General features: G+C 44.5%; 1 protein-coding gene across 14 annotated transcripts in view; it reads left to right on the forward strand.

Moving 5' to 3' along the window:
• eif4g1b (eukaryotic translation initiation factor 4 gamma, 1b) overlaps window positions 1-27,714 on the forward strand; it is a 64,998-nt gene that overhangs the window by 22,664 nt on the left and 14,620 nt on the right. For 6 of the 14 annotated variants that reach the window (XM_075474039.1, XM_075474037.1, XM_075474041.1 and 3 more), the window contains 8 exons: window positions 260-362; window positions 16,760-16,899; window positions 22,063-22,155; window positions 23,924-24,014; window positions 24,729-25,712; window positions 25,803-25,891; window positions 26,546-26,744; window positions 27,221-27,354. In XM_075474039.1, coding sequence (XP_075330154.1) covers window positions 260-362; window positions 16,760-16,899; window positions 22,063-22,155; window positions 23,924-24,014; window positions 24,729-25,712; window positions 25,803-25,891; window positions 26,546-26,744; window positions 27,221-27,354 — 1,833 coding nt within the window. Of the gene's footprint in view, window positions 1-259; window positions 363-5,379; window positions 5,548-5,772; window positions 5,985-8,847; window positions 9,198-16,759; window positions 16,900-20,722; window positions 21,296-22,062; window positions 22,156-23,923; window positions 24,015-24,728; window positions 25,713-25,802; window positions 25,892-26,545; window positions 26,745-27,220; window positions 27,355-27,714 lie in introns of those variants that run through there. The other 8 variants (XM_075474038.1, XM_075474040.1, XM_075474047.1 and 5 more) reach the window with 8 other exon arrangements.

Here is a 27,714-nt window from a genome sequence, read left to right on the forward strand (position 1 = left end):
TTTCACGAATATTAAACTGTGTTTTTAGTTGCTGATGCTGCCCATGCAGGATGGTAGATATTTCCAGCCACATATAGATTGAGCATGCGTGGTGGTGGTTGCTTTCTGTTTAAGATTAAATCTTTTGCACACTGCATCCACAAAACTGCCATTCATTATTGATGTAGGTTTAATGACTGGAAATGATGGCTCTGTGTTTCATCGCTCTCATCGATGCTCTTTACCTGTCTTCCATGCCCCCTTTTGTTTCTTTCCATAGTACCGGTCACCAACCTATGTGGCCACACCCCAGCAATACTCAGTCCCAGGAGGCCCTCCAGGCTTCTACCCAGGCACCAGTCCTGCTGAATATGGTACTTATGGTAAGAGGCTCTACCTGGGGCCTCACTTTGCACACAAAAAGACACACAGCGGGGCTTTAACAACGCTTACTTAAACAGTTCTAACCAATTCTAAAACTGAACAGTAACATCTGAACAGCAAATATATGGAATACTACTTTTTCACATCACCCAGAATTCAGACCGCACATCAAGTTAATAGAAAATGTAATTGAAGCAGGACGGATAAATGTATGAAATATCAGTCGCCATCAGTAGTGGATACCGATGACTCACAGAATCATTTCCCTCTCAACCCTTTTTTTCTGTTTTCACTGCATGCAGTGTGTGCTGTCAGATGATTCTGACAGTCTCACTCCAGTGGAAGCCTGTCCATCTGTTTTAATGTGTGTGCTCATCTCGGTGTTAACCGAAAGACGGATGACTTCTGAAGTTGCTCATTTTAAAGATTGGACATAACATTAAAACCACATAAATAATACTGAATAAGTCCTCGTCATGCTGCCAAAAGAGCTCAGACCGGTCAGGAGGTGGACAGAGACAATGGGCCTCATGCAAGAACATTTTCGTATTTTTATTCTAAATTTCTCTCACTTTTTTCATACGATGGTCTCATATGAACACGCCACATCAGATTCAACAAACGCTCTTAACTTCGGAAAAAGTGTGTAAACGACCTGCGTAAATGATGAATCCCACTCGTGCGTATCTACTATCCACGTGCACGAGGATAGTAGATTTGCATACTCCACGCCCAAAATTATACCATATAAGGCTGTGCTTCCTCTCTCATGTGCCAGGAAGTGTTGAGTGTTGAGTCATGAGAATGGGCAACTTTACGGGCTCTGAGATTGAAGTTCTGCTTTCAGAGATCCAGAAAGGAAAATCTGTCATTTTTAGCAGTGTCAGCAGTGGAATTACGGGACCTGCTAAAGCGAAGAAATGGGAAGTAATTAGGAGTGCTGTTAATTTCGTGTCACCTGTAGCTGTCACCGAAATAATAATAATAAAAAAAAAAAAAAAGGTTTAATATGAAAATAGCTTTTAAAAAAAAACAAAAAACGTCTCCCCCTGGGCAGGCGCTCGATGACTGCAACTAAAGCCGTGCAATCAGTTGTTGCCTCTTCATGATGGCTCTTTGATGGGCTGGTCCATGAGGGGGGTCTTCTGGCACCACACCTTCTGGTCTGCCTGGGCTGGTTCAGGTGGAGACCCTCGTTCATTGTGCAAATCTGGCATGCCTTCTCTGGGGTATAGAGCAGTTTGCCCCCCGCTGTATCGAGACACACCCACCTGGCCTTCAGCTCAGTGCGCTCCACGACAGCACAGGTGCTTTGATGCGTATATGTGTCTCGTGCTCCAATTATGATTGGCAGTCCAGCCACGACATGAAAGTCCCTCTTAATTTGCACTTGTTGGACAGCGATGTATGGGAATTTGATGTACCATGGGTGATAAACTGATGAGAGCTTTGATGACCAAGGGGAGCGCACGAATCACAGAGGACTGGGACACACCCGATCTGTCTCCAATCTCCCTCTGAAAGGTTCCAGTGGCCAAAAATCCAAGGGTGCTGAGGACCTGAACGTGTGGTAGAATTGGGTTAGATCAGCGTGTTTCTCTCTGGAGTTGTGGCTCTAGCAAGTTGCATATTTACAGCAGCACAGTCCTTGGCAGTCTTAATCGCAATGTTAGCCATTCGTCTGTCTCCACATGGATATCTACACGGTCTCTTCAAGAGCCTGACGCGCTAAGGCATCCAAAAGTAGCAAGTCAGCCGCTGGTTCGTGTTATATACAGAGTCAGATTAACCTTCAATTAGTGCATAATTTAAGTCAAACAGAATAATGTCAGCATAATTATGGGGTATAATGTATATATTTATTTATGTTTGCTTCAAAGTAATTAAATATACCATCCATTAGTCAAGCAACCTTGATTGGAATAACAGCGGACTATTTTACGAAACTCCTACGACAGGTCTGGATCACTCGTAAATTCTGTTCGTACCTGAAAGAAAACGTAAAATACGAAAAGATTGGTGAATGCACAAATTCTCTTAAATCACTCGTACGCACGACTTAAGAACAAATCTGTGCGTACGAACGGTTCTTGCATGAGGCCCAATGTGAGGGCATCCTGGAGTGTCTGGTACCGGTACGTTAGCAATAGATCTTTTGTGTTCATTGTGAATTGCGCTTGCTTTCCTCAGATGCCATCAGATTTGTATCAGTGGCATTTGGAAGACGGGAGAACATCTCACATTCTCCTTTGTGTTTGTGAGTCCTTCCTGACCAGTATTTGTGGGGGCTCACTGTTGACCTTCTCGGGGGAGCTGCTGCTCCAGGGGAGTGCTGTTGCTCTATGGTGACATGTTTATGTTGCTGTCAAAGTACCATTTGGTGTAAGTTCTTAAGAATCAAATCACAATGCTGCTGGTCTCCTTCTGTGACATTCAGTAACCGTCAGCATTGATGACTTTGCCTCCACTGATACAGACCGTAGGATCGTAACGTCGTGCAGCTGCAAGGCATGTCCTCACGTTGCTGCAATAGTCGAATCAGGCTTAGCAAAACTGATACAACCGCAGCATAAGAATAACTTAACACTCCATATGGGACAGTATGAAAGTATATTTCTGTCACAGATTGGCATAATGTGCAGTAGTGATATCTGTTGTTTAGTGTTCATTAATTCCAACTACTCGCCTCTTATCTTCTGTGCAGCAGCCCTTTGGAGATATTTGCTGCTGTGTTGGGACACCATCTAGGGGAGATGGTGTGTAAATACAGCAAAAGACCTGATGATGCCTTGTAACAAACCTGTTGACCCCCTGTCTGTCAGGCATTTGAACTATGTGTTTTCTTTGTTAAACTGTAGCTCATCAGCATCAGAAAGCCTGCATGCAGACCTGTAAAAACACAATCCTTCCTATGACACTGTACAAATGGACTGTCCTTTCTTCACAGCACAATGTGCTCTGTACAGAATTTGAACAATACCTGTGCATATGCTTTATCTGTGCATGTATGCTCTCTGTGCAGGTAATCGGATAGTAATCTACACAGTACCCGGCAAGTTGTTCATCCCTGTACGATGCAGCAGTGAATTGATCATTTCATTGGCTTACATTAATGTGTGTATGTTAACAGAAGTTCATGTTCAATATTAGGCAGTTTTTAGTTGCCCTTAATTAACGGCACATAGATTCACTGCATTTAGAATCTGTAAAGGGATGTGTCGTTCCTTCTCTACCACCCCTGATAGTGTGGCTAGTTTTATTTTCTCCATGTGTGCGTGCGAGTGTATTTATGTGCACTTGTTTTTTTTCCCTAGATGGTGGGAATGAAAATCTCATTGCACAACAACTTATGGGGACTTCCTGCACCCATGGGATCACAATTTCTGTCCCCATGGGTACAAAGGGATTTTTGAGGGTCAAGCCTTGGGTTTAGGCTCAGGGTTAGAGTGAGGCTATGCTAAGGTTGAGGGTACATCTTAAGGTTTGGCATTCACTTGTGAAGATTTGGAATGGGCTGGGGAATGTGTGTGTTGTTTTTATGACGATGGCCTAAAACCACTTGAGATTTTCAAAAGTCCTACAACTAGATGATGAATATAAATTCACCTTCATATTATCTGCTTATCTACTTGTGCCACTCGCAGACATGTAATATTTGGTAAGTTTATAAATCGGAAAGCATGAGCATGTTATTTTGGTCCTGTTGATCTACCTTGATAATGTGCATGTAAATCTCATGTCTTAGGTGATAATAATGCAGAAAAAAAAATAATTTGAATTTGAAAAAGCTTTCACAAACTGTCAAGCACCACTACATATGAGATACAACTAGCCTAAAATTACAGCCGGACAACAGAACAATGAATTGGCTCATTTTAGGAGAAATATGTTCTACACGTATGGTGCATCTTTGTATTCCATATAACAGACAATATAAGCTGGAATCTTTAAGCTCTAACTCTACTGGTGCTGCACGTAATCAAAATTTGGCTAAGGGTCAAAGGACAGTAGTTGAGACAAAAATCCCAGAATCTTTGTATGGATTGAAAAATAAAATCTTTTATACTTATTCTATTTCAGAACATTCATGAGTAGGTGCCTTTTACATGTTCAGTGCGCGTTTGAATTTGATCAAATAAAAATGAGCAGTTTGTAGGACCAAATTTCAAAAACTCAATTAAAGAGAGAAGAAGAGCTGTAGGGTCTTACAGAGTCCCAACAACCCTTTTCCATGACTGTCAGACTTGGTGATATGTCAGTGACCTCCTGTAAGTTGTCTAACTTCATGATTGTCTTCCTACACAGAGAGCGTATATAGTGCTGCTGATGATGAGGGGTCTGTGTTGTAATCTACACTCCCATGTTGAGTATTTTTACCCAAGCAATGGTCTCTTCTGTGTTTCTGCGGAGAGCCTGTGTGACAGTGGTCATTCTGAGAGTCACATGATATCAGATGGTACACAACCCTAAATAGCTGGTCAAGGGACATTAAGTCATGACTGTTTTTCTCTGGTCTTTGTGGTCTTTGTTCAAGAAACGTACATATTTTATTCATTTATGCTTTTACCTACTGGACTCTACTCTGCTACTCTATTGTGCTACTGTTGTGACATAGTAGCCTAATAATCCCAGGAGATAATTTAGAAGCCCAGCTGTGGTACTGTTACTACTAAGTCCTTATGTAGCAGTCAGGTAAAAACGCTGTGCTGACGTTGTATAGTGACTATTTTTAAAACTCCCACCTGCCAAGAGTGATTAGTTTAGCAAGTACCACATGCCCCCACCCCCCCACCCCCCACCTTTATAGTAGTCTCTGATGGCTTCACCATTCAGATCAGATGACATGTCTGTGGCGGAGTGGTTGGGGAGGGTTCAGGCAGTCCCTCCGAATGTCCCAACCTAACACTTTAGCTGGCCTGCCAGTACAGACCAGAGGGGAAAGAAAGGGAGGGAGGAATGAGGAAGGTCACAGGGAGGAGCGAAACGGAGACACGCTGTAAGAGGGTGGGTTGAACATTGAAAGAAGTCATTCTGCAAAGGGCACCTGTGGAGGGGACGGGGAACAAGTTAGTGAGGGGGTTTGAAGAGAAACCCCCTCTCTCTTTTCTGTTCATACGCTGTTGTGCATTCAGTAGGAATTCTACATGGGGAACCGTGGGTCTCAAGCGCAGAAGGACTCTGAGGGTAGGTGTCATATAGGCAGCATGTCTCTTTTTAGCCCCCTCCCAATGCAAGTGTCAGTGCTTTCTGAGTCATATTTCAGCTCTCTTGTTTACACTATTGGGACAGTGTCCAAGAAAGTGTCATTTCACCATCTGGATTTCTGATTTTGGGAATGCTCCCCTTCTCCCTCTCTCTTTCTTCCCTCCCTTTTTCTCTTGCGCACACTCGTCCCTTAGCCTGTGTGGGCTTTTGACTATATTTAGGCTGTACTGCTTCTGGTCAACAATATAGACACAGTAATGTGAGTTAGACTGAAATGAATGCTGAGAGGGAGAGAGGCCGAGCAGCTCGCCGCTGCCAGGCTTAAAGAAGGCCTCCTCAGTTTAAGGATTTTTTTCCTTTTTTTCTTTTTCCTTACCCTGGCTCTGATTTGTCACTGGGCCCAGTTACGAGGCCAGGTAATGGTTTGCATGGATTATTGACATATTGAGTAGGGTATACGAGTTGGGTAAAAATTTGTTGGCTAAAGAAATGTCTGGTCTTGTGGGAACCTTTTTTGAGCCCATAAGCAGACGCTATCTTGACAAAAGTTATACATTTGATGTGTATCTGTGGTCATAAGAGTCGAGAGTCACCATTACAGGACTGAGCAATGAGAGACTGCTGTGTCATGGTCTGTAGGCGTGCAAGTGACTGCCCAGCTGCCATGTCTGCCTGGTGAACTGGTGCCTTCAGAGCTAAGAGAGCTATTATTAAAACACGATTAGAAATGGTGAGGTACACATTTTATCTGTTAATGTCAAGTTCTGGAAAGTTTTCAAATGTGCAGGCAGCAGTAATGATGGGTTTCTGTCTTTGTTTCCCTTTTACACTCAATTTCACTAACCCCTTAGAGTGCAGCTAGACAAGTATTGTTTAGTTAGTTCGGTTAGTCGATCATCATTAAGTTAACTTACCCACGAGTCTAATGTTTTTGGGTTTTTAAAGCTAAAATGATGAAGTGCATGTTACTCAACAAGGGAGGGTTTTTAATGAATCCCAGTGTTTTTTTTATATATCATTATTGTTGTAAGAATAAAACCAACAGTATGCATAAGTTGCATTGTGGTGAATGAAAGACATAAAAATTAGGGCTGGGAAACAATTCAAATTTTTAATCTAATTAATCACATGATTTCCCTGATTAATCACGATTTGTACGCAAAATCCAAAAATTTATTCAAAAGTAGTGTATAGCTTTTTTTTTTTTGTGATCAAATTTTTATTGTATTTTTATGTCAAACAAAAAACAAACAAACAAACAAACAAAAACAAATACACAACACATGAAACGACAATGGACGACAATCAACATCCATACCAGCACCCCCCCCCCCCCCCACACACACACACACACACACACACACACACACACACACACAGGTCTCCTTCCCAGCTCACTCAGGTCTCATTCCCAGCTCACTCACCCGGTCCTAATAGAAAACACAAAGAAAAACGTTTACCAAAAAAAAAAAAACAGCTCAGAATAGTTGATGTGTAGATGCTAGAAGTAGAAGAGGATAAGAAAGTGAAAAAGAAAGCAACAGGACATCATCCCAAGCCACCAATCCAATAATCTATCAATAAAAGAGGACCACAAGTTAATATTCTTGCTCTGAGCACCGTGCATACTGGCCACAGATTTCTCAAGTTTAGCCAGATCTATGACTGTATTAATCCATTGTTGTTGTGACAAAGCATGGGGAGTTTTCCATCTTTGTGCGATTATTTTTTTAGCGGCAGTTAGGGCTACCAAACACCAGCGTTGATGCATCAAGGAAAGGTAGTGTATAGCTTTTAGCATTTATTTTAATTTTAAATGTACTGCCATATGAATGAAAGTGCCATAACATTTGTTGTGCAAACACACTTATTTTTATGTAGTTTTTATGTAGAAGCTTCGCTCCACTGTCTGTTTCGTTGAATGACTTGCTGGTATCAATTGTGTGTTTTGCCTTTAAGTGATACTTTAGACTGGAACTACTACAGTGATAAGACAATTCAACTTGGCAGTGTTTACAGATGACTTTGGTTCTGTCAACTCCGGCGCCTGGAAGAACTTTAAAATGAAAATGGCCAAGTAAAAGTTCCGTACCCTTCTCCATGTTTGGTGGATCCGCCAATTACTTTCTTTTCCGTTTCCGCAGCAGACAGCAACAGACTTTTACAAAATAAAAGCCTGTGAGCAACAGAGTTTTACAATAATAAAATAAATAATAAAACAGTGGTCAGTGGCGTAGTGGGTTGAGCAGGCACCCCATGTACAAGAGGCTATAGTCCTCGCTGCAGCTGGCCCTGTGCTGCATGTCGTTCCCCCTCTCTCTGCCCTCTGCTTCCTGTCTCTCTGAACTTTCCTATCCATTAAAGGCACAAAAGCCCCAAAAAATCATTTAAAAAAAATAAAACACTGCGTTAATGCGCGATAAAATATTTATCAACGTTAAATAATTAACACGATAATAACGAGTTAACTCACCCAGCCCTAATAAAAATTAAAAATAAATTATTTTCCAACACAAAGTAGTCCAAGGGTTTGTGTATGACTTAATTGTAAGTGACAACCCTTCATCCACTCATGGACAAAATCAGGGTTTGACTTGTGAGATAAACGGAAGTCACAGTCAATGTACAAAATTCCCTGCTTCCATATATCTAAAATGCCTTTGCTTCTTTAAGTGCATATTTACTTCTTGCCTATGCAAAATACTTTGCCTTTAAGAAATGCGGCGCTGCCTCTTTAAGGATTGATCACGCTTTGAATGCATGTTTACCTGCGTGATATGAAACATGCTCGGACATTCTCTCTCATGCAGTCGCATTATCGGACTCTCATACCTCGTTTGGAAGTCTCTCGGTGCTGTTGTGCGTGATTGCAAATGTAAGTGCTCTTATTTTCCTTGTTAGGCTTTATATGGTTTGTACAGCCATTTATTTTGTTTCTACAGTCCTTTGCAAGTTTGTATTTAAGCTAAACAATCTTTCTGTGTATTTGGAAATGTCTAGAATGTTCCGTGACTCAGCAATATCGTGTTAGCAATCCTGTACACTGTGTTTTTTGTTAGCACTTATTACAGATAAGGCAGTACGATTTCCTCTGCTGTTTTAATGTTTTATGTATGACATTTGTGTACTGTTTATCACCATATTATTACTACTGTGTGTTCAGAACATTCCCAGTAATTATTATCCTTGAAGAGATTCTGTAGATAGGACGTTTGTAATGTGAATAACTTAGCATTGTCCTCTTTTTCCTTTTATTTCTGTCTTTGTTTTAGAAAACCACAATGTCACAACTTCAATACTTCACAACTTCACAACTGTTTAATTAATAAATGACAAGACGCAACCTCTAGAACAGCTGCATTCTTTCTGACCGAAGAATTAGGCCAGCGGGTGTACGACCAGTACTTTCCTCATCATTATATCCTACAAAATTGGTCCTTCGAGCCGGATTGTACTCCATCTGCGTCATGGCTGCTTCTAGAGATGACCAGGGTGAAGCACATCAGCCTGATCCTCGCCCCAGTCGGAGAATACAACCTCCAGCTTACCTAGAGGACCATGTGCTCAGCCACCCTCGCCAGTCATTCCCCTCCAGACCACCCATGCCATCAACAGGGCATGTGACACATGTAAGTCAGAGCAACATTTCTTTCCCATCTGAGAGAGCTACCGCTGCTAGAGCTTCTGCATTAGATCGACTAGAGGAGAGATGGAAAAGTTTAAGCACTGAAATGGAACAGCTTGCTGTGGAAATGGAGACTGCAAGACGTGCCTCTTATCCATTAAGTACTATGGGCTTTTCTCATGAGCATCCAAGATCAACCTCTCCTTATCAGCAGTACAGTAGCAGTTTGCCATGCACCTGTCACTACTACCCCCACTGGAGACAGGCTCCACTCAGATTACCTGTTAGCTCCCCAAAGATTATGGACAAACCCCCCTAGTCACACGTATGTGCAAGATTTAAATCCATTCATGTCTCAGCCACTCATTCAGCCCACTTTATCAGTGCTTCAAGGAGCAGCCTCCAAAGTAGGATCCTGGTTAGACATGGCAGAACATAGCCCTCTGGCGACAATGGTAGGCATGGCCGATCACGCAGAGAGCGTTCTATCAGATGGCACTTCTACACCAGCATCTTATGGCTCACCAGAGATGGCATCTATAGGGCACTACCCCGCGGCACCTCTGGCATCCCAGCCAGTGCTCACGTCACCGCTGTCTGGCCTACCAGTGCCAGCGCGAATGCCACCGCTGCCAGTCCAGCTAGCACCAGCGCATGCGCCACCTCTGCCAGTCCAGCCAGTGCTTGTGCCAGCGCACGCGCCACCGCTGCAGGGAAAGCCAGCGTACGTTTTACTGCCAGGCCAGCCAGCGCATGCGCCACCTCCGCCAAGCCAGCCTGCGCACGTGCCACCTCTACCAAGCCAGCTAGCGCCAGCGCACGCACCACCTGTGCCGGTCCAGCCAGTGCCTGTACCCGCACCCGCGCCACCTGTGCCAGGCCAGCGAGCGCCTGTGTTACCTCTTCCAGGTCAGCCAGTGCCTGCACAGCCCCCTCCAGGGCAGCCAGTGCCAATTCAGCCTCCGCCTATTCAACCTTATCCGTCAGTGCTGCCACCTGCTGGGCCTTGGTATCCACCTTATGGTATACCGCCACCACAACCTGGGCATTATCCTTGGTATCCGTACCCATACCCTGTTCCTCAACCTGCAGCCTACCCTGCACCTGATACAAGATCACCTAACTTGATGGAGATGGCCATCGCTTCATCCTATGGGATACCGAAGCCTTAATTGGTTGCGTTCTCATCAGGCAAAGAGAGTGACTTTATTCTCCTGAAGAAAGTTCTGGACACAGTCTTAGGGGCTCACCGACATCTGACAGAGGATTATAAGTTTCAAGTTCTCCTTGACCTTCTGAAACTTCCGGCAGCTTATCAGATAGCTAAGAGGCACCTTAACAGTCCAGAGCCCTACAGCGCTGCGATGAGGGCTCTGGAACAGCGATACGGCCAGCCACGGTCCCTCATTCAAAGTGAGCTGAGGGCCCTCCAGCAAGCTCCAGCTGTCCGAATGGGTGACGCCCAAGCATTTGAAGATTTCAGCACAGCAGTTAGCTCACTAGTGGGAATGCTACAGTCGACAAGTGGGCCATCAAGGTACGAGCTGCAGTGTGGTTCGCATGTTGACATCCTGCTTAGCAAACTTCCTGTGAGCTACAGAGATTCCTTTGTAGAACACTGCTTGAGGCGAGGCATCATTGCCAGTGGGTCTGCTACGACTTACACTTTGATTGACCTGGCATCATGGCTGGAAATTAAGTCTCAAACCCTACAAATCTCTCGACGGGCCACTGAAGGCATTCAGGGAGAGCCTGCACGTCGAGACACAAAGTCCTTCAAACAGACCAAAGCAAAGTCATCCACTGTGCTGCTAAACACTGCTACTGGACCGAAGGCAACTGCACCAGAAACAAGTGCACTTTCTACATCGTCAAACCCCAAGCGTGAGCGATTCAAGCCCTTTTGCCCATATTGCAAGTCCAACGAGCACTACCTGAGTGGATGTTCAGAATTCACCAGCATGAATACATTTCAGAAGTCAGATTGGATAAAGGAACAGAACCGCTGCTGGAGGTGTGGTAGAGGGCATAAACCCGACAAGTGCACTCTGAAGAAGCCTTGTGCCACATGTGGAGAGCAGCACCTGTTGACTTTGCATGAGGTTGCAACTACGCAACAGCCCAGTGTCCTTAACGTCAGCACTGTATCCACAGTTTACATGGATCAATCAAGTCACTCACGCCGAGTGATGCTCAAAGTTGTCCCTGTTCGCTTGTGCAACGGGAACAAGATCCTGGATACATATGCCCTGCTCGATGATGGGTCTGAAAGGACGATCATCCTTCCTGCTGCAGTCGACAAGCTTGGCCTCCAGAGGGAGTGTGAGTTCCTAACTTTAAAAACTGTCAGGCAGGACATAGTGCATCTGAAGGGAGCCTCTGTGACACTTGAGGTATCAACTATGTCAAACCTGGGTATCAGACACAAGCTCAAGAATGTATTCACTGCTTCAGAGCTGAACCTTGCTAAGCAATCCTGCCCAGCTGACGTCCTGAAGCAGAAATACCACTACCTGCGGGATGTTCCAGTCAAGCCCTTCCACAAAGCCAAGCCGCTGATCCTCATTGGGTCAGACAATTCACATTTGATCACTGCCATATGTCCAGTCCGCATGGGCTCACCTGGTTCTCCTGTTGCTGTATGCACAAAGCTGGGATGGGCCATCCAAGGGCCTGCGACATTCCTGCAACAGCCCTGTCATCAGAGTTCATGCCTACACACCTCCTTCCTGTCACCTGCTCAAGCTACGACTTAACGTGGAGAAATTATGGCAACTCGACACTCTGCCTCGTCGCAATGAGAAAGAGATCACACGCTCAAAGCAGGACAACGCCGCACTTGCTCTATTGGAAAGTGACACGTTACGGATAAATGTGGATGGCGTGGAGAGATATGCGACACCTCTCCGGTGGAAAGAGAATCATACCTTACTCCAAGCATCTCCCTCTGCTGTGATGCCTCTCCTACGAAGGGCTGAGAGACGGCTGTCGAATAACCCCGAGCAGGCCACCATCTACAACAGAGAAATACACAAGCTGGAGAAGGAGGGATATGCCGTGAAGATCACCAGTGAGGAGGCCAACAGTACTGCTGGCTCATGGTATATTCCCCATCACATGGTGTTCCACAATGGGAAGGCAAGAGTAGTGTTCAATTGCTCTTTCACGCATAAGGAGCACAACCTCAACAACAACCTGTTGCCTGGCCCTACCTTAGGTTCTCCTTCACTAGGAGTACTACTCAGATTCAGAGAGCATGCTGTCGCTATCAGTGGTGACATTCGTGCAATGTTTCACCAAGTTAGGCTGTTGCCCTCAGACCAGCCTTTCTTGCGTTTCCTGTGGAGAGACATGGAACAAGACCGTCAGCCGGACATTTATGAGTGGCGTGTACTACCGTCCGGGACAACATGCAGCCCCTGTTGCGCCACTTATGCAGTCCAGAGACACGTCAGGGATCATGTGAAGGGCAACGAAGATGTGATGGAATCAGTCTTGACAGCCTTTTATGTGGACAACTGCCTCCAGTCCATACCATGTCCTGAGCAGGCTACAGCACTCATCGACAAATTGAGAGCAATTCTTGCCAAAGGTGGCTTCGACATCAGACAGTGGGCCTGTAATGTGCCAGAAGTGGTAGCTCATCTTCCTTCTGAGGCCAGATCAGAGGCCTGTGAGTTCTGGCTCTCTGCAGACAAAACAGAGCCCCAAGAATCCACTCTCGGCCTGAAGTGGAACTGCCTATCTGATGTCCTCGGTTACAAGAAGAGATCAGTCTCTATCACTGAAGTGACCATGAGAACAGTGTACCGCGTACTCGCTAGCCAGTACGACCCTTTGGGGTTCATTCTCCCATACACCACCAGGGCGAAAGTACTAGTGCAGGCATTGTGGCGGACCGAACGACAATGGGATGACCCCATACAGGATGACTTGCTCCCACTGTGGACGGCATGGGAGTCTGAGCTAACTGACCTCCAGGATGTTGCCATTCCTCGCCGTTACACCCCATTCAACATCACAACTGAGGACGTACAGTTACATGTGTTTTGTGATGCATCCGAGAAAGCTTATGGAGCCATAGCTTACCTCCGGGTGGTAGGTCCAGCTGGTCAGACCCATGTCTCCTTCGTCTTGGCTCGGTCCCGTGTTGCACCCAAGCGCCAGCTATCAATCCCACGCTTGGAATTATGTGCAGCCCTAACTGGAGCACAGCTTGCCAAAGTACTGAGTACTGAGCTCACAGTACCCCTTACACGCTCCATCATGTGGTCTGATTCCACCACTGTTCTGAAATGGATTCAGTCCGAGTCCCAGCAATACAGCGTGTTCATAGGAACACGTGTTGCAGAAATCCAAGACCTAGTCGGGACTAGTAACTGGAGATATGTCGATTCAAAGAATAACCTGGCTGATGACATAACCCGAGGTCTAACTTTGTCTCAGCTCTCACAGCCTAGTCACTGGCGTTGCGGTCCTCCATTCCTACAGCTCTCACCAGATCATTGGCCTGTCTGTCCCTCCACTGTCCTGGACGATGCGACTGAGCTCTGACATGGCAGTTTCTGCAGCACCGTCTCCACCACCGACATGCCATTACCTGACCTGGTTGCCTGCGAGACCTGGGAGGACCTCCTACTTACCACGCATCAGGCTCTTCACGGGGTGCCCTCCACAGTCCCCAGCGCCTCTGAACGCATTGCAGCCGAACTGGCTCTCCTACAGAGGACCCAGTTAAAGAGCTTTCCTGAGGAAGTGAACGCTCTCAAAGCTGGAAAGGCCATACCAACCAATAGCCGACTGAGCTCACTCTCACCAATGCTCAACCAACTTGGACTGATAAGAGTAGGTGGGAGGCTTCGCAAGGCTGAGGATCTAGAGGACGACACGCTTCATCCTATTGTACTATCACCTGATCACCTGGTCGCTCGCCTACTGATTAGAGACTACGACAGTCGTCTCCTTCATCCTGGACCAGAGAGAGTCTATGCAGAGATCCGCAGATCATACTGGATACTGCGTGGACGTCAAGCCATCCGCAAGCATCAGAGGCAGTGCACAGAGTGTTGTAAGTGGCGCAAGAAACCGGGGATTCCCCAAATGGCTGATTTACCCTCTGCACGACTCCGTTTGAATAAGCCTTTTTTCTGGTCCACGGGGATTGATTGTTTTGGCCCCTATACAATCAAAATAGGCAGAAGACATGAGAAAAGGTGGGGCATCATATTTAAGTGCTTGACTACAAGGTGTTTCCACTTAGACCTCCTTTCCCACATGGACAGTGACTCTTTCCTCCTTGACCTACGGAGGTTTGTAGCAACACGGGGAAAGCCATTCGAGATCCTCTGTGATCAGGGCACTAACTTCCGAGGGGGAGACCGAGAACTCAAGGAGGCCTTTGCCCAACTTGAACCTTCCCTGAGGGAGCAGCTTGCCGGACAGAAAATCTCCTTCAGATACAATCCACCTCATGCACCTCATTTCGGAGGAGCGTGGGAAAGAGAGATCAAGTCTGTCAAAGCTTCTCTCCAGGTTGTTCTACGCGACCAAATCGTTCCAGAGGATGTCCTTACCACCGTGCTGGTGGAAGTCGAAGGGATTCTCAATTCAAAGCCTCTGGGCTACGTGTCATCAGACGTGGCAGACCCAGACCCGATCACACCAAACCTACTCCTGATGGGGCGGCGGGATGCCTCCCTGCCACAGGCCTTGTACGGGCCTGAAGCTCTGCTGGGACGACGACTCTACCGACACAGCCAGGTCATCGCCGACCTCTTCTGGAACCAGTTCATCCGGAGATACCTTCCTAACCTTCAACTGCGACAGAAGTGGAAGGAATCGTCAGAAGACCTCAAGGTTGGACAGGTTGTCCTGGTAATGGACAGACAGCTGCCAAGAGTCATGTGGCCAGTGGGACGGGTCAGTAAGGTCATTACTAGTGATGACGGTAAGGTCCGGACTGCCGCAGTGGACATTAAAGGTAGCACTTACTTACGACCTGTGGCCAAGCTAATTGAGCTGCCTGAAATGCCCAGTGATGTAGCTAATTAGTTAAATAACTGATGGGCAGTTAATTTCTGTTGTTTACAAATTTACTAGGTAAATTTGAGGGCGGCTGTACAAAATTCCCTGCTTCCATATATCTAAAATGCCTTTGCTTCTTTAAGTGCATATTTACTTCTTGCCTATGCAAAATACTTTGCCTTTAAGAAATGGCGCTGCCCCTTTAAGGATTGATCACGCTTTGAATGCATGTTTACCTGCGTGATATGAAACATGCTCGGACATTCTCTCTCATGCAGTCGCATTATCGGACTCTCATACCTCGTTTGGAAGTCTCTCGGTGCTGTGGTGCGTGATTGCAAATGTAAGTGCTCTTATTTTCCTTGTTAGGCTTTATATGGTTTGTACAGCCATTTATTTTGTTTCTACAGTCCTTTGCAAGTTTGTATTTAAGCTAAACAATCTTTCTGTGTATTTGGAAATGTCTAGAATGTTCCGTGACTCAGCAATATCGTGTTAGCAATCCTGTACACTGTGTTTTTTGTTAGCACTTATTACAGATAAGGCAGTACGATTTCCTCTGCTGTTTTAATGTTTTATGTATGACATTTGTGTACTGTTTATCACCATATTATTACTACTGTGTGTTCAGTACATTCCCAGTAATTATTATCCTCGAAGAGATTCTGTAGATAGGACGTTTGTAATGTGAATAACTTAGCATTGTCCTCTTTTTCCTTTTTATATCTGTCTTTGTTTTAGAAAACCACAATGTCACAACTTCAATACTTCACAACTTCACAACTGTTTAATTAATAAATGACAAGACGCAACCTCAAGAACAGCTGCATTCTTTCTGACCGAAGAATTAGGCCAGCGGGTGTACGACCAGTACTTTCCTCATCATTATATCCTACAGTCAAGAACGCATTTATTTGGTTGTAGGTGCCCAATGCCGGTCCCTGTTATGTGGATTCAGTCTGACCCTGTGTCTGCTATTGAAAGCATGTGTCAAGCTCTTAGTTCAATAAGCATACGTGTTGCCATGTCATGTCTGTGATGAACTGGTCTGAATATCTCTCAGGATCTAAACCCTCAGAATCTGTCTATTTAATGTCCTCAATATTTTTCTTCCGTTTTATTTCATGAGGTTCGTTCACTCATGAATTCTAACTTCATGCACTCTGTGAACATATTGAGAACTCCTCTTAGAACTATCTGCAGTGCTAACAATTAAAGGTCACGTTGGGTTTTTCACAGGTCATAGAAACACATTTCTAAATAGAAATAAGTGACTTAAATCTTGTGTTTAACAAAGTGCCGTAACTTTGCTGCGGATGTCAATTTACTGCAAATTATTTAGGCCTAACATTTTGCATGCAGTTTTCCTCAAAGCCTTAAATTACAGCAGTGACGTAGAAGGTAGTGGTATTGTGTAATCAAAAGTTGGTCTAATATGTGTGCACATCCTGTGTGGATCAGGCAGTTGTTTGTTCTAAGTGACGGCTTCATCCTGAAGCCGGTGTGTGTTGGCTGACGAACTTCTCTCTACTTTATCCACAGCAGGGGCCTACTACCCTGCACAGCCTCAGTTCACCCCCTCGGTGCAGCCGGCACCTGTTATTATGAACCCAGCCCCTCAACAACAGCAACCACCACCTCAGCCTGCCCAGCACATCCCCACCAAACGGGAACGCAAACAGGTACAGTCTGCAGCACACAACATGTCACATTAAGAGCTGCTTGTTAAAAACTTGGAGCGTGCACAACTGCTTGAGCATATGTTCATTTGACCTGCCTCTGATTGATGGCCTTTTCAGGATTAAGTAATTTGGATTTTAATGAATTTTCTCAGGAGAATGACCAGTTTGCAAGCAAAGGGTGTGTTTTTTTCATGTTACTTGACTCGACTGCAAGATACACAGACTAAAAAGAACATTTGATCTAAAGTAGATCATTTTCATATTTTCATTCTTTTTTTTTTGGCCAAGATCTGTTAATTAGTTTGGCTCTGGAACATGGACCACTCCTCAATTACACCATTTGTTTCCTACTGATGAAAGATGTCCCATGTCCGAACTCCAACTGTGTGATAAGCTCAGCGTTTTGGTTTTTTGGGGGGGACTGTGATCTTTATCATCATACGTTTCGGTGTTATTTCAGATTAATATTATTGTTGACACTTGAGGTGTTGGAGGGAGCTTTGATCTCAGTAAAATTAGAATTGCCAAAACCATGCAGGAGATGTAATGCTCACAACAGGGATTGGAGAGGAGGAAATGAGAAGCACCTACATGAAAGTATCGTTTCTTCATATAGTGATTGACAGCAGCCAGTTGAAAATTTTCTCATTGTTGACCACCTTGCAACTCGGTGGCTGTTTTTATTTTTTTCATAAAAACTCCTATTAGATAAATATGGCAGCTTCTTGATGAAAACTTATCATCTGAGGAGTGGTCTATTAAACCCTGTAAGCATTGAGACCTGCTTTTCCTGCCATGCCCTTTGTCTCGCTGCTTGAAATGTACATGCGAACAAACACTATTAGCAAGGTTATTGTGCCAATAAATAAAGTTGAAATCGACTTTTGTCCACCGGTATTGGCGCTAAGGGCTCAGTAGTAATATTGTCCTATGAACATCATGGTACAGTTCCATACACCCTGCAAGCTTTTCTGACTATAATTATTGGCACTTGTAAAAACTTAAATCTGTTCAAATCTCTCTGCTTCTGTAATAGTTTCGGTGGGCTGTTTGCAGGTCCAATTAAAGACTCTTATTTTACTTTTTACTTTTGAAGATGAAATGGCATCTTCAAGCACCAAATCTGTCACGGTGAAGGCGGTTATGTTATTTCTGCGGGCCAGGCCACACCGTCTGTTCTTTACCTCAACAGTTATCAGTCATGCTGTTAAGATGTAAATATTAATGTGCTGCGTTGCATGTTGACTGAAGTGATTTGGTTGACACATCTGAATCTGAGCCTGAATTCCCTCTGGGGTCATGTCCAGAGCCCATGTGCTGTTTGCTTCTTGGAGCCCTGCACATCTGTCCATCGGCTTTAAAAAAAAAACTGCTGTCTGTGGGGGCCGAGGCTTGGTTTTTAACTTGGTGTTCACACCTTTGCAAATGGTGACCATGCCAAAATGGACACCACAATAGCTGGTGTTCCAGACACTTGAATGCAGTTTTAGTTTCTCTTGTACGACATATTTCAATTCATTTTTATTTATATAGCGCCAAATACAACAAATGTCATCTCAAGGCACTTATATAATAATGTCCAATTCAAGCCAATTAGAATTCAATTAATTGTAATCATAATTATTCATAAAATAATCCAATTCGTTCATATAGAGCCAATTCAAAAACAATTTCCTAGCTAAGGAAACCAACAAATTGCACTGAAACTTTTTTTTTTTTTTTTCGGTCCAATCTCCCCATATGAAACTATTCCTGTGGTGTAGGAGCAGGGGCGTAGCACCAAATTTGGGGCCCCAAGAACAACCACTACCATGCATATTTGAACCAACATTGGGAAAGAAATCAGTCAGCAGTTGCTTTCCTTCATTTTGTTTCCTCTGTCTCTCTTGCCTTTCTTTTCTTTTCTGAAAGCCTGATTTTTTTATTTTTTTTGAATGACATCTTTCATGTGCCGGCTGCTGCGTTTAATGCCTAATAATGAAGTGAGTGAAATTTATTGCGCATGTACAATCAAAAGTCCGCCAGAAGGCGGACTAAACCAATGCGCACTGATAATGGGGGTGTCTGATATACATTATAACCTATTTGCAGGCTGGGATATACATTTCAACAGATGTATTTCCAGAGAACATTAGATTTGCATAAATTACCAACATATATTGACATTATTTAAAAAATGATTTTTAAAAAACGAAAGAAGAAAATTTCCCTCAGGGCCCCCCCTGTAGGCTGGACCCTGTGAATCAGTCTGACTTTTCCCCCCTGTTCGACACCGCTGTGTAGGAGCACCATCGTCTCAGTAGTAACACCTGCAGTGAGTCCAGTGTGCTTGAAGTGCCGATATATACGGTTACGTTGCTGTGGTGATGTCAGAATCCGCTTGCGCAATTGTCAGTGCCATCCATCCATTATCTGCCGCTTCTCCGGAAGTCGGGTCGCGGAGGCAGCAGGTTGAGCAGAGAAGCCCAGACGTCCCTATCAGTGCAGTTCGTATAATCTCATGTTGATAGCAACACAGATGCGTACCTCCGTGAAGGTTTAAAACTGCTCTTACACTAAGCTCAGACCAGCAATCACCAAACTGAATGATACAAATACTCCTTAGTTCTCCAAATAGTCCTTAGATTTCCCTCGCCTGCTGTTCGAACACAGTTTGTACTCATCCCTGTTTGAGGTGCAATCTTGTGATTTGTGTGTTGAAGTGATGCAGGTTGTTAAAACATAGCACCGCAGGACTCAACGGCCAGCTGCCAGGTTAATGTACCAGTCAGTCATTTTCTGTTGCATGTCAGCTCTATTGCTCCACTCTGTGTGTTTAGAGGCCGACGTTAAGAACTGTTGCTTACACGAAGCCTCTTTTTACCAAGACTTACACATTTCTTTTACCAAAAGTGGAGCTGCGGATGGTGCATTCATTTACAGATTGGAAACTGGAATTTCCAACTTCCAAATAGGGGGAAAAAATGAGATAATTGGATAATTCTACTCTAAGGTGGGAGTGCGATGTAACAGAACCCTGCAGATTGAACAGATCACTGAGTGAGACTTTTTCAAAGCAAGGCAGCCCCAAACAAAGGGATTGGGATGTTTTTGAGTTTTTCAGCTCGTAGTGACTTCTGTCATATTTTTTCCTACTTATAATATTTCGCTTTTAGTGCTACAAGCTAAACTGCTGTACCATTCTTGCTTTGTTATCCAGAATGCCTAGTATTTCCTCTGAGGTCCCTGACGGCCTTCACCTCACACGAGGTAGCTCTTTGTGAGCAGAAGCTCAAATTTGCGCTATTTTCTAACATTTCTTTTGCATTTGAGTCCTGTAGCTGTTCTTGAGCTGTAAACCACTGCTGTGCCCTGTACTTTACTGCACTGCAGGGCCGATACTGCACGCTGATCACGGATGAGGTAGTGCTGGTCGCACTTGAGCTGTGACACTTTGTTTAGGCTTTTGTGTGTGTTGAAGAACATTTCACAGGCTTTGCAGTCTTGCTGTTTGGAAGAGCAGACAGACCAAAACAACGTTCTGGTATGGTCAGAGTGTGACACTCCGAGACACTGTGTGTGAGTTTAAAATGAGTATTTCGTTATTGTCTTGCTGGTATTTTCTGTACCCAGATAATGTGCAAAAGTTGTAGCACTGTAACTTTCCTTATTTCTCTGCTTTATACTTGCTCTTGCGCTCCCCATGTGGGGGAGGAAAAAAAATCCAGCAGGGGGGGGGGGGGGGGGGGGGGGGGTGAAGGACATGTCAGCACATAGCTCAGCTCCACGTGGCCACTGGTCTCCCCCCCCCCCGAGCCGGAAGGGCTCACCAGTGAGCCATGTTCTGCTGCTGTGGCATCCCCTTCCTCTTCCTCTCCTCTTAGAAAGCGTGAGCCTGGAAAAGATCTGCGTGTGCTGGATGACAGAACAGAGAGGGATTGAGTAAAGGGGGAGTTTCTTCTGCTAGCTGCAGCTCATTTGGTAACGCTAACTTTTTCTTTTTTTCCTGGAAACCCTCCCATTCTCCCTGTCGTGCCCCTCCTTTCTCCGGCCCCTTTTAACTGTCTGTTAGTCTCTGCGGGCGGGGGTGCGCATTCCAATACCATAGCTTTACAAGGGCAGTCCTTTTATGCCTTTTTCCCTCCCTGTTCTGCTCAGCTTATGAGAGAGGGATCAGGTTGCTAGCTAGCTTACTGACCAGCTCTGCTAACACTGAGCACTCCTGTACCGCCCTGGTTGTGTATTATGTGAGTGAAACTGAGGGGGAACTACTCTCTGTATCCATCCACCATCCTGCTTTGTGGGGTTGAAAGTCCAGCACCAAGTTAGCTGGAGTGGCTACTCCAGCCCTGGAATGAAAGAGGCCCACCAGGGTTTGTAATTCTCTTGGAGAAGAGTTGCAAACAAACTGAACCAGGTAAAGGTCAGCAGTGTCGAGCAAACACTGTTGCACTAACTATCAAAAGTAGGCCAGAGAGTAAAAATGTTGTAGCAGCTAGCTAGTGACTTTTACGCTTTATTTCTTGTCCTGTGACTGTGTGCGTCACTTCAGTTAGCAGCATTCATGACAACTCAGACTTTTTAGAGTAAATGCTACATGGGGATGCGAGAGAATGAAGCTAAATATTTTGCAGTGTGTGTGTGTGCGCTCTGTGTGAGTGAACAGATTTTAACTTGCTTTTATCATTCTGCCTGATTGTTGTGTGTGCTCACATATGGAAGGCTGCTGTTGTCAGACCTGATTGTGCTTTGCTCTTTGTAAGTCAGACATTTTCACCACAGCGTTAACCAGCAGTGGAGTTTTACAATTTGATTTGTGATGTCGGACAGCTTTTCTGGCAACTCTCAGAGCACATTTAGTGGTGCAGCAGAGGAATTTTCATGGCGGATGGTGTTAGAATTTTGTGTGCCCCAGTGGCAGGCTGTGATAAATGTAGATCTTATTGAGTTAGAGAGGTTTCCAGTCGTAGCCAATTGGAAGAAATGGAGAGGGCTGACGACTGTAAGCATCGTGCCCCAGAAAGCCAAGCATAAATGTTACTGGACTAACACTAAAAACTCTCTTTTCTTTTCTTCATGAGACTTTTTTTTTTTTTATGTTCCTAAGATCCTGGAGCTCCCCCCTCCTGTTATATGTAGAATTTAACTCTCACCAACAGCTCCTCCACTTCCTGTACTCCGTAGATCAGAATAAGAGACCCTAACCAAGGAGGTCGAGACATTACCGAAGAGATTATGTCAGGGGGCCGTAGTGGCTCTACCCCGACCCCACCACAGGTGAGCCAAAGTAACATGCTCTAAGCCAAAGCTGTTTAACACAGAAGATGCACAAACGCACTGTTAAATGTAACTTTTTCTTTCTTTTTTCCAGAAACTCAGACATTTATGATAAGATGATAGATTGAGTACAGATTGAGTGATCATTATTGGTTTATTGACACTAAGAAATTCCATTAAAGGGAGTTAGTGTTGTTTGGGTGCAGAGTTAATATGATTCTTATTGTTTTTATTAGATAAATGGCAGGTTAGTCTCTTTTGACACCAAAATATACTTCTAAAATAAGTCTCCATAGGTTAGATGTTTTCACTTTGACGCAATTGTTGGCCTTCATGTCTTCAGGGTGCTTGCGCAAGTCTTGAAAGTCTTAATAAGTATGGAATTTTGAAGCACTGTTTTCCAGACCTTGAAAAGTCTTGAATTTTGTGTGAAAGTCTTAATAAAGTATGGAAAATAAATGTATGGTAGAATTTTACAGTATGCTCAAAGCCATTGTGAAATGAGAAATAGGAAGGTAGGCTATAAAACTATAATTTTACTAACTGGTCACATACTGTATTAGCCTAATGGAATGAGATGTGAGTGAAGAGACTGAATTCTACATACAATCATCCATCCATCTATTCATTTTTTTTTTTATAGATCGTTTTTGTGACACTTGTTTGATGTGAAATTCATGTACTTGTGATTTTCATGTTTTGAAACGTTTTCATCAGTAAAAGCATAATTTACTGTGAATAATGCATTTGTTCATTGAATACTAGCCTATAAAAATTAACATTTCTAATAAACACAGTTGGCACAATCTCAACCAATGAAGTAGGCAGTAGGCACACAAGTTACAAGTACATAAAGTTAAAGGACAAGACCGTTTTTTTTACATTGGGCCCTTGATTTCACATTATAACATGATGTTCTACTCACCCCTGCTTGTTGTTGGTAATTTGGAGCTGTTCCGAAGATATTCGAGAGGCGTCTGGCTGCTCTCTTGAGATATTCGGCCATGAAACGGTTTCCTATGGGCAACGTTATACAGGCACAAACTACGCTGTTTATAATTTATTAATTACTGTACACTAGCACTGATAACGTGGAGGTGCGTCGCTTACTTAAAAAAATCCGGGTTACTGTAATTTTGAATTTTAGCCGAATGAATAAATAGGCAGCAGGTCTGTGGGCTGTCTGTGGTAGTAGCACGACGATGACGTCAGTAACACCCACTTTACGACAAAAAATCAAAATTACAGTAACCCGGATTTTTTTAAGTAAGCGACGCACCTCCACGTTATCAGTGCTAGTGTACAGTAATTAATAAATTATAAACAGCATAGTTTGTGCCTGTATAACGTTGCCCATAGGAAACCGTTTCATGGCCGAATATCTCAAGAGAGCAGCCAGACGCCTCTCGAATATCTTCGGAACAGCTCCAAATTACCAACAACAAGCAGGGGTGAGTAGAACATCATGTTATAATGTGAAATCAAGGGCCCAATGTAAAAAAAACGGTCTTGTCCTTTAAGGTCTTGGGGAAAAATAGTATCAGTTTTAAAAAAGTCTGGAAAAAGTCTGGAATTTTAATTTGGAAAAAGAGCAAGCACCCTGTGTCTTCCGTTATGAGCCGTCAGTATCAACCTGACATGTGGCTTATGTAGCCAGATACGGACTAAAATGAAAACGTATTTTCTCCAGGTGGAACGGAAAAATATGTTGTCCTCACCACTAAGGCCATACCAAGTGTCTGATGTGTGTGTTTGTGTATCCCAACAGACAGCCATATCTGGATCAGAAAGTACAGCAGTGTCTCAAGCCAACGGTGAGAGCGTCACAGCTGCTGCCACACCGGCCTCGGTTAGACCAGGTGAGTGCCACAACAGTTTGGTCACAGAAAAGTAGAGCAGCCCGTACCTCAGTTATTTTATATTTGTCCTGTTTGGGGTAGTGGAACAGAAGACCTGTGGGTTTACTCCCTCAGTCCAAAGACAAAAATGCAAGCTTAATTAGCACTTTCAAATTGATCTTGAGTGTGAGCGTTGATAGTTGTGTGTGACTGTGTGTATCACAGACCCAACAGTGGATTATTTAGTGCTAGTGGTTGTGAAGACTCCTGGGGAGTGAAATCAAGGCTGCACTGGAACTGTTAGATAGGTAAACTTAAAGCCACCTCCTCTGTTTAATGAAGGATATCAAAGCTAAACACAGAAGAAACTTTCTATATGTTTGTCAACTACTTTGGGTCTCTGGCGCATTTTTTTCTGCATCTGTTGGACTAACCTGGGTCTAACAATAATCAAGCCACCTTTGCCCCCTTACGTCTCTTCGACTCCCTTCTCGTCCGTCTTTATTCTACTTGGCTCCTTTGAAGAAAAACATGAAGATAATTGTTGTTTGCACCCAACATTTGAGCTTTCTCTTTATTTTTGTGGCATCATGTTCACAGTTGGCTAACCTACAAGTTAACTACATGAAAAAGTATTTAAAGGAAGATGTTTTGAGGTTCGAAGTAATAACAGTTTGAAAATTACACAATGTCAGAAGTCTTGGTAACATTTTGTTTCAACTTTTGATTCTCCAGATGACAGAGGGAACCCTACACCTCCTCCCCTGTTACAGACCCCCAAGCTTACTAAGGGTGACCCCATCCTAACAGAGGCTACTTTCTCTGACACGAACACTGAAACGTCTTCACCCCCTCTTCTCTCAGAGTCAGAGAACACTCCTCTCAATACTATTTCCACCTTCGCATCCAGTGCTCCTGTTGCAGATGTGATGGATGCCCCTCCCCAACCCCCTCAGTCAGCACCAGAGGTACCTGCCTACCCCGCACCCCTTCCCGACCCCATCCCCACCTCTGATGTGCAGAATGAAACAAACACAGAGGCAAAAGAAGAGGTGGTGAAAGAGGTAGAGACTGAAGCAGAAGAGGCAAATATCTCTTTGGACACACCCCATACTCCTCCCTCCACCAGTAATGGTGTGGCAGAGTTGGAGACAGACAGTCCGTCAGTCGTGTTACCACCCAGTCCTTTGGAGGACTCTCTAGAGTCTCCCATTGCACAGCCTGAGGAGCTCTGCCTACCCAATGGCCTGCCACTCCCAACTCCTCAAGATCCCGAGGCTCTTGCCATCAGCACAGCTGAGCGTGACGACAGCCCCATAGCCGAGCCGGACATCAGCCAGCCGTCTGCCATGCAGACCTCCCCAGCTGTCATCGAGGCAGCAGCCAAACCAATTGTCCAAACCACACCTGTACCACTTGACGAGCCAGCACCTGCACCCACTGTTGAGGAAGACACTGATGAGGTGGTCATCCAGGCGACACCTGCTCAGCCGGAGGTACAACAAACGGCCCCCAACGTCGCACCGGGCGTGAAAGAAGATACTGCAATGCCCCAGTCAAGTGCAGAGGAAGAGGCGTCATCTCCTGTGGAGACAGTTTCCATAGATGATAGCAGGCCAGAGACGGTACCCACTCCTCCCCCCACCACAGCAGAGGGGAGGGAGAACACCCCTCCTCCTCAGACTGTCACCCCTGCCCCCGTAGAAGCTACTATGCAAGGTCAGTATCCTGCTGTTGATCTTATTCTGCAGAAAGCAATTGTCAGAAATGTTTGAGTTGATCTAAAGCTGCTTGTCCTCCTTTCTGTAGCTGCTTTGTCTGTGCCAAAGAAGAAGAGGAAGATGAAGGATCTGAACAAAAAGGAGGCCGTGGGAGACCTCTTAGATGCCTTTAAGGAGGTGTGTGTGCAGTACAGTGTTCAACATAATCTGAACATTTACTTTTCTGTCCGCAAGTTGTAAGTTCAGTAAAGCTCATTGTCACAAACTGCAGCAAAAATACTTGCATGCCTGTTTACGTCCACGATGAGGTTTTATGCTCATGGTGTAGCAAGATGAACAGCTTAGCCGCACAGGTCAATGGGAGTGATTTCCAACTTCCGACCCATTAGTTCCCTGCGAATCGCAAAACACAACACATTTGGTTGGTCACATGGTCAGCTTTGTGAGTTAACTATCTTTGCGCTCTTTGACCTTTCCAAATGTTACGTTGGACACAAGATAAGAAGCCACCTTTCAGCTTCTCGAGCTAACATGGTTGGCTCACCAGCTGTGACATAAGACAAAATCTGGAGGGTGGGGCCTCCAGATTGTGTCTGACACAGCAAGCATGGAAAATGCAGTTGGCTGGCTGAAAACAAAGCATAAGCCTATACATAAAGGTTTCAATGCAAGTGGTTTCTATAGTTAGAAAATACTCGACGATAATCCATATCAGCAAAATGAGAATAGACACTGTTGCTGATTTCTAATGTATTGACCAGTATGTATATGATATATAATGTATATGAATCTTAGCCATTTCAAGAGTCTAAACTCACTTTTTGACCATAGGAGCAGGTAGTTGTCCCACCAGAGCCTGAGCCAGCTCCAGCCCCAGCACCAGAAACCAAGTGCCCTACTGCTTCTCCTCCCGCCCTTGAGGAAGCAGACTTGACCTGGGAGGATAAGGAGGACAAGTTGGATGCAGAGAACATTCAGCCCGATGCTCCCAATCCAAACAGCACTGACATGAAGTACCAGTACAAAGAGGGTGGGTCTCTGAATCTTGATACTTATCAGAAGCATACTGGGACAGTTCAATTATGTCCTCATCTTACTTACATTTCCTAGTTTGCACCGTGTTGGCTGGTGGTAAAACTGCAGTATATATTTTTTGAGCAAGTTGCTAAAAAACGCGGCAGTTGTTTAACAACTCGGCTCTCTCCTGATGTCTTTTTGTCTTTTATACAGTCAGCAGTAGTCAATGGCTCCTGTCTTCAAACTCAAAACATAGATGAATAAAGAAATCGGTTCTTCATGAGAGATTTGAAATAAGTACCATGTGGACGTTGTGATGTGTTTTTTTTCATTCTTTGCTCCTTTGAGGTAAAGAGAAGATGGCGTTTCTAACATGTTTCCATTTAGAGATGCCATCTTACATCTGGAAGGAGAACTTTTGTCATGGGATAAAATCTGCTCAATAAAAGGTCACCCCAGGATTTTTTTTGCTTTATGCTTCTGTTTCAGAACAATGGAAACCTATAAACATGGAAGACAAGAAACACTATGACCGAGAGTTTCTTTTGGGATTTCAGTTCATCTCAGCCAGCATGAACAAGCCTGAGGGTTTACCAGCCATCAGTGATGTTGTCCTCGATAAGGTGAAAACGCTTAAACTTGAACCATGGCCTTATGTATGGGTTTGGATCGCTCTTTATGTGATACACTTGTCCTTCCCTCAATGAGTACAAGCTGTGTCTGTGTATCTATGTGAAGAACATCCCAGAGGTCATTGAACATTATTTTTTCAAGATGTTGTATCACAGTTAAAGCAGCGATTAAAATATAATTAAAGCTGCAAGCAGCCTTGAGCGGGACCGAGCCTGTGCGCACGTCGGGGCACGCGCTGGATGCCGTAGTCGCGCAACTCTGCCCACACGCACGATACCCTCTGCATACGTATGAGCACATGCGCACATCTGGGCAGGTGTGGAAGCCGGAGCCACGCAGCTCTGCCCACA

This window comes from Odontesthes bonariensis, chromosome 9 (genome assembly GCF_027942865.1).
Source record: "Odontesthes bonariensis isolate fOdoBon6 chromosome 9, fOdoBon6.hap1, whole genome shotgun sequence".
Classification (NCBI taxonomy): Eukaryota; Metazoa; Chordata; class Actinopteri; order Atheriniformes; family Atherinopsidae; genus Odontesthes; species Odontesthes bonariensis.